This window comes from Somniosus microcephalus, unplaced genomic scaffold, assembly GCF_052327205.1.
Source record: "Somniosus microcephalus isolate GS21.2 unplaced genomic scaffold, FLI_Smic_1.0 unresolved_chr1, whole genome shotgun sequence".
Taxonomy (NCBI): Eukaryota; Metazoa; Chordata; class Chondrichthyes; order Squaliformes; family Somniosidae; genus Somniosus; species Somniosus microcephalus.
The window spans coordinates 139929984-139942605 of NW_028225179.1; the positions used below are offsets into that span (position 1 = coordinate 139929984).

At 47.1% G+C, this 12622-nt stretch overlaps 1 protein-coding gene across 1 annotated transcript in view; it reads left to right on the forward strand.

The window, feature by feature from the left end:
• Positions 1–11389, forward strand: part of LOC147096017 (CCN family member 1-like) — a 30037-nt gene extending 18648 nt beyond the window's left edge. Inside the window, exons 3-5 of the mRNA XM_085974981.1 lie at positions 1460–1771; positions 2839–3041; positions 6741–11389. Coding sequence (XP_085831107.1) covers positions 1460–1771; positions 2839–3041; positions 6741–7070 — 845 coding nt within the window. The 3' untranslated portion in view covers positions 7071–11389. The remainder of the gene's footprint in view (positions 1–1459; positions 1772–2838; positions 3042–6740) is intronic.
• Positions 11390–12622: the final 1233 nt, after the last annotated feature.

A 12622-nucleotide genomic window follows, 5' to 3' on the forward strand; every position in this document is an offset into this window, starting at 1 on the left:
TTTACACAACACATCACCGGGCATCAGGAGTATTTACACAACACATCACCATGCATCGTGGGTATGTACACAACACATCACCATGCATCATGGGTATGTACACAACACATCACCATGCATCGGGGGTATTTACACAACACATCACCGGGCATCAGGAGTATTTACACAACACATCACCATGCATCGGGGGTATTTACACAACACATCACCATGCATTGGGGGTATTTACACAACCCATCACCATGCATCAGGGGTATTTACACAACACATCACCGGGCATCGTGAGTATTTACACAACACATCACTGGTCATCGAGGGTATTTACACAACACATCACTGGGCATCGGGGGTATTTACACAACACATCACCGGGCATCGGGGGTATTTATCCAAAACATCACCGGGCACCAGGAGTGTTTACACAACATGTCACCGGGCATCGGGGGTATTTACACAACACATCACCGGGCATCGGGAGTGTTTACACTACACTTCACCAGGCATCAGGGTGTATTTACACAAAACATCACCAGGCATCGGCGGTATTTACACATCACTTCACCGGGCATCAGGGGTATTTACACAAAACATCACCGGGCATCGGGGGTGCTTACACAACACATCACTGGGCTTTGGGAGAATTTACACAACACATCACCAGCCATTGGGGGTGTTTATCCAAAACATCATCGTGGGTATTTACACAACATGTCACCGGGCATCGGGGGTATTTACACAACATGGCATCGGGGGTATTTACACAACACATCACCGGGCATCGGGAGTGTTTACACAACACATCACCGGGCATCGGGGGTATTTACACAACACATACTGGGCATCGTGGGTATTTACACAACACATCGCCGGGCATCGGGGGTACTTACACATCACATCAGCAGACATCGGGGGTATTTACACAACACATCACCGGGCATCGGGAGTATTTACACAACACATCACCGGGCATCGGGGGTATTTACACAACACATACTGGGCATCGGGGGTATTTACACAACACATCGCCGGGCATCGGGGGTACTTACACATCACATCAGCAGACATTGGGGGTATTTACACAAAACATCACCAGGCATCGGGGGTATTTACGCAACACATCACCAGGCATCGGGGGTATTTACGCAACACATCACTGGGCATCGGGGGTATTTACACAACACATCACCGGGCATCGGGGGTCTTTACACAACACATCACCGGGCATACATACACAAATACATGCACGTCTAATTTTCTACTGCCTTTACTATAAAGGGAATGTCAGGCTGAGTGTATAACAGGTGATCAGTTCAATATCTCCCGTTGTACACTCCTGCCCACTGTTGAAATTACCCCCACATGCCTTGAAAAACTCATGTTGTAATGATTTTGCTAACACTCTAGAGAAGTCGAATGAATGACTTTTATCCCCACACTGACTGTTCCTCTCCTCTCGCAGCCAGCACCCCAGGACGGCCTTGTATTATGGACGGTAAAGTCTACCAGCACAGAGAGATCTTCAAGCAGACCTGTCGGCTCCAGTGCACCTGCAAGGATGGCAAAGCTGCCTGCTTCCCTCTCTGCCCCTCACGCATGTCTGTCCTGCCCGTCTCCTGCGCAGACGCTCGGCTAGTCAAGGTGCCCGGGACGTGCTGCAAGAAATGGAAGTGCGCTTCGAGTTACTCCAAGGACAAGGCGCTGAGAATGAGAAAGTGGAAGGAGACGCTCCTGTCCGCCAGTCAGGTGGCCAAGCAGCGGAAAGCAGTCCGGAGTAAGTCGGGGTGTATGAAGGAAAGAGCAGAAGGACGTCCCTGTATCCCCTTCATCATGCCAAACACTTCTTCTCCCCTCGCAATTCTTAGTCTATCCAGGACATCAATACCGTTGTCATGCCTGAGGGTTGCACCTCGCTCACGCTCCGAGATGGGATGCAAGAAAAAGCTTTCCATCATACAGTGCAGACGGAGGCCTTTCGGCCCATCGTGTCTGTGCCGTCTCTTTGGTCGAGCTATCCAATTAGTCCCACTCCACCGTTGCTCTTTCCCCCTAGCCCTGCGCCTTATTCTTTTTCAAGTATATGTCCAATTCCCTTTTTATGGAATCATCATTACAGGCAACTTTTTGCATACAGAATTTCCATTCTAAAGGGGTAATGGTAACTTAACCCCCTTCCCCCACACCACCTCCCCCCATCACCCCACCACAGGAACTGGGCAGGTTCAGGTCGGACGTCCATTAAACGCTCTGCCGGATTTTACTCTCCGTTTTAGCCAATAGAGCATAGAATTGAGCGGGATGTAGATAGACATCAAACCCGAACCCACCAGGGAAGTTCGGTCAAAACTACCCCCTAAATGTTTACATAGGCAGTTTCAACATTGACATAAAAGCGTGATGAAAAATTGTGTGAACAGTGTGAGTGTGCTCGTGTGTGTATATGTATGCGTGTGCAGCTATGTATGCACATGAAAGAGTGCGCAAGTGTATGTCTGGGTGTGTTTTTTGTGTGTATGAGAATGTGAGGTTGTGAGTATGAGTTTGTGTATCCGTGTGTGTGTGAGAGTGTGTATACGTGTGCACTTCTGTGTATGTGTGTGAGAATGTGAGCATGGACGTGTGTGCGTGTAGGGAAAGCGTGTAGTTGTATGTGTATGGGATTGTTTTTGTGAGCATGTCTGTGTAGCATGTGAGAGTATGTATTGGTGAGAGTATGTATTGGTGTGAATGCGTGTGTCTGTATGAGTGTGCCTGTGTGTACGTCTGTGTATGAGTATGTGTGTGTGTATACTGTACATGCATTTAATTATTGTTAATGGATTTGTTTTTTGTCTGCTCCAGAGATGAGAGGCCGATTCAAGAGTCAAAGCTCCAGCGATTCTGGTTGCCGAGTGAAGAACACGGAGTGGTCAATGTGTTCCCAGACCTGTGACATGGGCATTTCCATTCGTCAGAGTAACAACAACACCTGGTGTCAGCCAAAACAGGAGATCAGGCTCTGCCAGCTCCGACGCTGCCATATGCTCAATGATGTCCATCTCATGGTTAGTCTGAGTACAAGGGGGTGGGACGCACCTATTACAGATCTAGTTGAATCGAACTGATACTTTTCCTGATCTATATGTCAGTCTGTACTATAATGCGTTGTTCTAGATCAATGTAACAGTCTGCACTATAATGTGGTATTCTAGATCAATGTGACAGTCTGCACTATAATGTGGTATTCTAGATCAATGTGACAGTCTGCACTATAATGTGTTGTTCTAGATCAATGTGACAGCCTGCATTATAATGTGTTGTTCCAGATCAATGTGACAGCCTGCATTATAATGTGTTGTTCCAGATCAATGTGACAGTCTATACTATAATGTGTTCTAGATCAATGTGACAGTCTACACTATAATGTGTTCTAGATCAATGTGACAGACTGCACTATATGTTCTAGATCAATGTGGCAGTCTGCACTATAATGTGTTGTAGATCAATGTGAGTCTGCTCTATAATGTATTGTTCTAGATCAATGTGGCAGCCTGCACTATAATGTGTTCTAGATCAATGGGACAGTCTGCACTATAATGTATTGTTCTTGATCAATGTGACAATCTGCACTATAGTGTTTTCTTCTAGATCAGTCTGATGCCCTACAGTATAATATACAGGTCCATATCAAAGAGATACCCTAAAATGTGATTTATTGTTCTAGATTAGCGTAATATCCCATAGCATAATCACAGAATCATAGAAAGTTACAGCACAGGAGGCAATTCTGCCCATCGTTCCTGTGCTGGCTCTTTGTAACAGCAGTAGTGCGTAGTCTCACATCTCCACTTTTTGTGCTTAACCCTGTAAGTTTCTCATCCTCAAGTACCTGTCCAGCTCCCTTTTAAAATTATTTATGGAATCAGCTTCCACCAGGTTTTCAGGTAGAGCATTCCAGATCACGACAATTCGCTGAGTGAAAAAAGTTCTCCTCCTCTCCCCTCTAGATCTTTTGTCAATGATTTTGAATCTATGACCTATGACCACACGCCAGAGGGAATGATCAAAACCTCTCATCATCTTGAAAACCTCGGTCAGGCCACCTCTTAACCTTTTCTGATCCAAGGAGACAGCCTATATTGTAACATTGTTCTACCTCAATGTGACATGTTGCATTATAACTCCGTCCCACTCCCACTCTGACCACTCTGTCCTCGGCCTCCTACACTGTTCTAATGAAGCTCAACGTAAGCTTGAGGAACAGCACCTCAACTTTATATTAGGTACTTTACAACCTTCCGGACTCGACACCGAGTTGAACAATTTCAGATCATAACCTCTGCTCCCTATTTTTTCCAGACGGCAGCTGTTGATGATTCTGCCATTCACATTTACACCTCCTCTAGACTCATCTTTCGTTTTGTCACTTGTCCCATTACCATCTCCTTTTGCCTCGCATCATCATCCCTTTTGTCATTTAATCTCTCCTGCCTTCCATCCTATCATAGACCTTCCCTTTGGTTCTTTCCTCCACTCCCCCCTTTCCCTGCCCCTACACTTGCTTAAAATCTGTTACATCTCTAACATTTTCCAGTTCTGACGCAAGGGTCATCGACCTGAAACGTTAACTCTCTCTCTCCACAGATGCTGCCTGACCCGCTGAGTGTTTCCAGCATTTTCTGTTTTTATTGCATTATAACTTGTTGTTCTAGATCAATGTCTTCTCTAGAGTTTAGAAGAATGAGAGGTGATCTCATTGAAACATACAAAATTCTTACAGGGCTTGACAGGGTAGATGCAGGGAGGATGTTTTCCCCTGGCTGGGGAGTCCAGAACCAGGGGTCACGGTCTCAGAATAAGGGGTCGGCCATTTAGGACTGAGATAAGGAGAAATTTCTTCAGTCAGAGGGTGGTGAATCTTTGGAATTCTCTACCCCAGAGGGCTGTGGAGGCTCAGTCGTTGAGTATATTCAAGACAGAGATCAATAGATTTTTGAATATTAAGGGAATCAAGGGATATGGGGATAGTGCGGGAAAGTGGAGATGAGGTAGAAGATCAGCCATGATCTTATTGAATGGCGGAGCAGGCTGGAGGGGCCAAATGGCCGACTCCTGCTCCTATTTCTTATGTTCTTATGATGTGATACCCTGCAGTATGATATACTACTGTGGATCAATATGGAATAATATACAGTTCTAGATCAGTGAAGAAACCTGCTGTATAATATAATGTTCCAGCACAATGTCTGCTTCAGGACTACTGCTTTAAAGCACATGGATCGGGAACATGCAGTGAATCTGAGTGAGTTAGAGCACTGCCCATTCACCTCTAGGGCCTGCGACTGTGTCTAACCTGGACGGAAGGGATGAAAGTCTCTTCTTTCTGCAGGCTAACAATGGCCCAACGTGAAATGAGTCTTGACCGGTCTCAAACCAGATCATAGGCAGCGTGAGTCCACGACGCAAAACTGCCCCTAATCTAGGATTCAAATCAGTAGCATAATGCCAACATCTGCTGTCAATGGTGTAGCAAGTAAGCAAGCTCACTGTACAAGGTTCTCGTGGACACGAGCCCTTTCCAACCCTCTGTGACACCAGTGGCGAACCAGCAGGTTGTGCTGACGGAGGGACACAGAGCCACCTGCTTGGACAGAAGTCGTACTGGAAGCAAACAACATCCTGGTTCTGGTCCACGCAACGTAACACAGATACAACAAACAACTTGCATTTATACAGCGCCTTTAACGTAGTAAAACGTCCCAAGGTGCTTCACAGGAGCGATTATTGAACACAAATTGACACCGAGCCTCCTAAGGTGATACTCAGGCAGGTGACCAAAAGCTTGGTCTTGGAGGTAGGTTTTAAGGAGCGTCTTAAAGGAGGAGAGAGAGGCGGAAATGTTTAGGGAGGGAATTACAGAGCTCAGGGCCTCGGCAGCTAAAGGCACGGCCTCCAGTGGTGGAGCGATGAAAATCGGGGATGCTCAAGAGGCCAGAATTGGAGGAGCGCAGAGATCTCGGAATAGTTGTAGGGCTGGAGGAGGTTAGAAAGATAGGGAGGGGGCGAGACCATGGAAGGATTTGAAACCAAGGATGAGAATTTTAAATTCGAAGCGTTTTAAGAGGATACAGTCCTAGTAAAGGACCTAGGTGGGGCAGGTTGGGATGGGGGGGGTGCGGGTAAGGATGTGATCATTCACTGAGAGGTCGGGAGTAACAGATTCTCCAGTGACTCTCAATGCAGTGATTTACAGATTCTCCAGTGACTCTCAATGCAGTGATTTATAGATTCTCCAGTGACTCTCAATGCAGTGATTTACAGATTCTCCAGTGACTCTCAATGCAGTGATTTATAGATTCTCCAGTGACTCAATGCAGTGATTTAGATTCTCCAGTGACTCACAATGCAGTGATTTACAGATTCTCCAGTGACTCACAATGCAGTGATTTACAGATTCTCCAGTGACTCACAATGCAGTGATTTAGATTCTCCAGTGACTCACAATGCAGTGATTTACAGATTCTCCAGTGACTCACAATGCAGTGATTTACAGATTCTCCAGTGACTCACAATGCAGTGATTTACAGATTCTCCAGTGACTCACAATGCAGTGATTTAGATTCTCCAGTGACTCACAAAGCAGTGATTTACAGATTCTCCAGTGACTCACAATGCAGTGATTTAGATTCTCCAGTGACTCACAAAGCAGTGATTTACAGATTCTCCAGTGACTCACAATGCAGCGATTTACTTCTGTGTTTCAGGAAGGCAAGAAATGCCTGCAAAGTGACAAGGAGAAGGAGCCCAGGCCATTTGTTTTCGCAGGATGCACCAGCTTGAGGAGGTACATGCCCAGGTATTGCGGCTTCTGCACGGATGGGCGCTGCTGCCAGCCCTCTGAGACCAGGACCACCAAGGTGCGTTTCCGCTGCTGGGGCAGCAAGGAAACCTTCGTCAAAGGCGTGATGAAGATCAAGCGGTGCGAATGCAACCGGCGCTGTCAGGGGGACAGCGGTCACTACTGGCCGGGCAGCCCCGCGCCCGACGAGTCTACCGACCGGGAGAGCGCCGAAGAAATCCATCACAACTTCTAGACCATCGCTGGATGCCAGGGACAGACCTTGGCCCCCAAGTTGGCGCCCAGGTCTCCCGTAGAATGCTATCACGCAGACAGTGCCGTTCGCCCTCTTCTTGGGAGGAGCTTTCCCGCTGCAGTATTGCCCTGCTCTGTCGCCTGCTCTGCTCCGGTTCACCTTAGGATACTCCTTATCCATTTAATAATGGATTCATAGAAGCTAGAGGCGGTAATGTGTCTGATAATTAAATACTATTGTTTTCAAAAACATTCACCGTAAGACTACATACAGAGCAGTACACGCAGCCCCTACGCCTAGAAACTCACCTGTAAAGAACTCCCCGGGAGTCCTGAGCCCTGACCAAAGCCGTTCACGGTACCTTTCTTTGAAGGTAGCCAAACTGAGTGAAGGTTCATAGCTCTCTTTTATACCATGTTAAACACAAGCATTCACTGTCCAATATTTGCTGAGTTTGCTATTGGGTGTTTCATGACTCTTAAGTCATCGAACAGCTTGCTGGACACACATATTGAGGCCCTAACCTACTCAATATCCTGTTCCGTTATCTAGAGTTTCATCCTTCTCCAATGTTCTCACTAATGCTGTGATCAAAAGGATAGGATTTGCAAGCTTACCGTTTAAACCAATTCTGTCGACTCGTGCGGTTTAACCAGAATTGTTATGTTAGCTGTTTTGTCTTTGTTCCACATTAAAAACAATCTAAAAAATATCTATATTCTTAGTCAGCTGCACCACCTTCCCTTTCCCCTATCAGCCAATGGTTCAGTGGGTGACACTCGCGCCTCTGAGTTAGAAGGTTGTTGGTTTCAAGTCCCACACCAGACACTTGAGCACGTAATCCAGGCCGACACTCCCCAGTGCAGTACTGAAGGAGTGCTGCACTGTCAGAGGTGCCGTCTTTCGGATGAGACATTAAACCGAGGCCCCGTCTGCCCCCCTTGGGTGGACATAAAAGATCCTATGGCACTATTTCGAAGAAGAGCAGGGGGAGTTCTCCCCAGTGCCCTGGGCCAATATTTCTCTCTCAACCAACATCACTAAAAAAACAGATTGTCCGGTCATTATCACATTGCTGTTTGTGGGAGCTTGCTGTGCGCAAATTGGCTGCCGCATTTCCTACATTACAACAGTTCAAAGGTACTTCATTGACTGTAAAGTGCTTTGGGATGTCCTAAGGTTGTGAAAGGCGCTATATTAAAGTAAGTTCTTTGCTTTACTTAGACCACGTTAGGAGTTGCTTTCTCTAGGCTTGAGGTTGTTTCTCTCGCTGCATTATTGTGCTTGTCACGGTGAGTGATGTTAGCGCTGGGCTGGTGCAGCCTTTCCCCCGTTATGGATATTGGCTACACACTTTTCCTTTGTCGTCGGGCACCAAAATGGTGGTGCGTATCACCTGCCCGTTACCAAAGCCACTCCCACAGATCACCGCACAGACGCTGAAGGTAAACTGAAGGACGCTGACCTTCCTGGTTCAGATAATGATGCCCCCCACCCACCTTGGAACAGCGCCCCCTACTGCACCAAGTGTGACACTGTTCCCCCATTTCCCACACCAGGCACCCTTGCAATCTCTCTGAATGGGACTGCCAATTAGGACCCAGTTGCTATGGGACAAGCAGCTGGGTCGAGAAGGCCCCAAACTAATTCCACGTTAAGTCCCTTCCAGAGGGCAGCCTTCCATCCCCACCGATTGCTGCTGGGTTTGACCCCAGAGTCCCAGAGGTGAAAAGGGCGAGTTTCCACAACCTTGTCTTGGGAAGTCTGTCTGATCTTATTGCAGGTGGGGTTGCGGAACGCTTATTCAGCCCCTTCAGCTTCCCCATCACTGAGGGCCTTACACAAACATTGACGCACACAATTGAACCAAGCTACGTGCCACCGATATTAACGGATGGCAAAGCACAGGCTATGCGCTCGCGATTTTCCGATGGTGCAGAAAATTTGACCTAAAGGAGCAGAAATTCCTCTCAGCTGTAGCGCTAAACGGGCAGCACGGTATCGCCCGCTTGATATACGCCCCGCCCGATATTCAATTCTATTGAACCTAATGGGACTGAACATCAGGCAGGGCGTATAACAGGCAGCCAATTCAATACCGCCTGAACTCTAACCCAAAGCTCTTTTCCACCTCGATGCAAGACCCATAATCCCACCATTCCCTTCTGAGTCAGGGATCGGTCCTTTTCCTTTCTGAATGTTTCGCTCGACTCTATATTCACTTGACTTGAGTGTCAGCCTGTTCTGTAAGATAAAACGTGAAATATTATTACAGTCATGTTTAGCCTGACGTTGTGTTAACTTTTAATTGGGATTTTTTAACTCCAAGCGACATGCCTCTTAATCCAGCTTCTTTAGTTATGCAGTGATCGCAGAACATTGGATCCTCCCTCTTTAGTTCTTTTCTGAACGACTCCAACCAACCTTCATCCCCAGCAACAGCTGTTCCAGAGGTGGTCCGTTGCCATGGACTAGATTGTTTCTTCCCTGTTTGTTGTCAGGGCAACCAATACTGGTTAGGCCTCAGCTGGAGTATTGTGCCCAATTCTGGGCACCGCACTTTAGGAAGGATGTCAAGGCCTTGGAGAGGGTTGCAGAGGAGATTTGCCAAAATGATACCAGGGATGAGGGACTTCAGTTATGTGGAGAGACTGGAGAAGCTGGGGTTGTTCTCCTTAGAGCAGAGCAGGTTAAGGGGAGATTTGATTGAGGTGTTCAAAATCATGAAGGGTTTTGATAAAGTAAATAAAGAGAAACTGTTTCCAGTGACCGAAGGTAACCAGAGGACACAGATTGAAGGTGATTGGCAAAAGAACCAGAGGGGGAGATGATGAGATTTTTTTTTACGCAGTGAGTTGTTGTGATCTGATCTGGACTGCGCTGCCTGAAAGGGCGGTGGGAGCAGGTTCAATAGTAACTTACAATAGAGAATTGGATAAATACTTGAAGAGGATAAAATTACAGGGTTATGGGGAAAGAGCAGGTTGGAGTGGGTTTAATTGGATCGCTCTTTCAAAGAGCCGGCACAGGCACGATGGGCTGAATGGCCTCCTTCTGAGCTGTATCATTCTGTGATTCTTTGATAAGAGGCCTGTCAGAACCTCAGTCAAGCAGAGTCCCCAGCCCTTCCACAACAAAGGGGTGACCTGAGCAAAGTTTTCAGGATATTAAGGGGAACAGAGAGGGTAGATAGAGAGGTACTATGTCCTCTGGCTGGGGAGTCCAGGACTGGGGGGCACAGTCTAAAAATTAGAGCCAGACCTTTCAGGAGTGAAGTTCGGAAACACTTCTACACGCAAAGGGTGGTAGAAGTTTGGCACTCTCTTCTGCAAATGGCAATTGATGCTGGGTCAATTGTTAATTTGAAATCTGAGATTGATAGATTTTTGTTAACCAAAGGTATTAAGGAATATGGGTCAAAGGCGGGTGTATGGAGTTAGGTCACTGATCAGCCATGATCTCATTGAATGGCGGAACAGGCTCGAGGGGCTGAATGGCCTCTTCCTGTTCCTATGTTCCTAGAACAGGTGTGGGGCGGGCGGAATCATATCTGCTCATGCCGAAAATGAATTGCGCGCCTCAGTAACCAGCATGTTTATTTCACATGGCACAGAACTATCTAGAAGAATACTGTTCTCTTTTTTTTTTTAAAAGAGTGGATTTTGATGTCCGGTTACAATTTTAGAAATCTCCGGACAGCTTGCTCAAAATCCGGACAGTCTGAGCCAAAACTGGGCAGGTGATGTCCGAACACTCAAACCATTCCAATTAATATTTAACATCAGTAAGGATATGCAGGTGGGGTGAGATGAAAAGGGGTGGGAGGAGGTTCATGTGGAGCACAAACACCGGCACGGACCAACTGGGCCGAATGGTCTGTTCCCGTGCTGGAAAATTCGATGTAATTCTATATAATCCCACTAATAAATTCAATAGGGAACTGAGGAGAAACTTCTTTACCCAGAGAGTGGTGAGAATGTGGAACTCGCTACCACAGGGAGTGGTTGAGGCAAATCGTATAGACACAGTTAAGGGGAAGCTGGATAAGTACATGAGGGAGAAAGGAATAGAAGGATATGTTGATGGGGTGAGATGAAGTAGGGTGGGAGGAGGCGCATGTGGAGCATAAACTTGTTGGGCTGAATGGCCTGTTGCTGTGATATTAAAATCTATGTAATGCTGTGTAACTCTATGTAATCTCAGTAATCAGTTGGATCCTATCCACTGCCCAGAAGGGAACATTTAAGAAACCTCACTGTGTGTAAAGCAAGCTTCTGAACGTAGTGTAATCGATCCTGTATAAAATGGATTTTACTGCACAGGTCTTGGTGCTGTCTCCTTACTTGTTCCTCACAGAAAGGGTTAGTGGAACTCTCTCCCCCCGCCACCCCCCCCCCCCCCGAAAACTGTTGAGGCTGGTGGGGGTCGATTGAAAATTTCAAAACTGAGATTGGTAGATTCGGTGAGGGTATTAAGGGCTACGGAACCAAGGCGGGCAGATGGAGTTAAGATACAGGTCAGCCGTGATCTAATTGAATGGGGAGCAGGCCCGAGGGGCCAAATGGCCTCCTGCTGTTCCTACATTCCTCTGACCTGCTGTGCGTCTCCAACACATTCTGCCTCTGCCCTCCAAGCAGAACGAGCAGTTTAATTTCTCGTTTATTTGAGATTTTATGATGTTACGATGAGAGGGAGGGTGACTTTAAAATGTTCCATTGGAGCAAGGGGGGGTGGAAGGAAGGATGCTGTTGGACCACCTGAAGGATGGGGGCGGCCATGTGGAGTATTGAATAGAAAGAAGCACCACACAGAGGCTAGATGAAGGGAGGCTTGAGCCGGAACCTGCCTTAAGCAGACGACTGACGATGAAGACGATGATGATGAAGGTGATGATGTCATGCACCTCTTGCTTCTGCTGTCAGCCGAGGCCCAGTGGGCAGCACCCTCGCCTTTGAGGTCAGATAGGTCGTGGGTTCAAGTCCCACTCCAGAGACTTTGAGCACAAAATCCAGGCTGACACTCCAATCAAGAGCTGCACTGTCTGAGGTGTCGTCTTTCAGGTGAGACGTTAAACCGAGGCCCCCTGTCTGCTGTCTCAGATGGACGTAAAATATCCCACGGCACTCATTTCAAAGAAGAGCAGGGGGGAGTTATCCCTGATGACCTGGGCAATATTTATCACTCAGTCCACATCACTAAAACAGGTTATCTGGTCGTTATCACATTGCTGTTTGTGGGAGCTTGCTGTGTGCAAATTGGCTGCCGTGTGTCCTACAACAGTGACTACACTTCAAAAAGTACTTCATTGGCTGTAAAGTGCTTTGAGATGGCCTGAGGTCGTGAAAGGTGCAGTGTTTTTTTCTCTTTAGACAACACTGGTTCCCATTCTGAAAATGACCCTGCCATTGCTTACATAACCACAGTTACTGCACTTCAACAATTAATTCATGGGATGAAATGCTTTGCGATCTTTTCCTCATCCACGCCTTCTGTTACCTCTGGACTTGACTATTCCAACGCACTCCTGGCTGGCCTCCCGCATTCCACTCTCC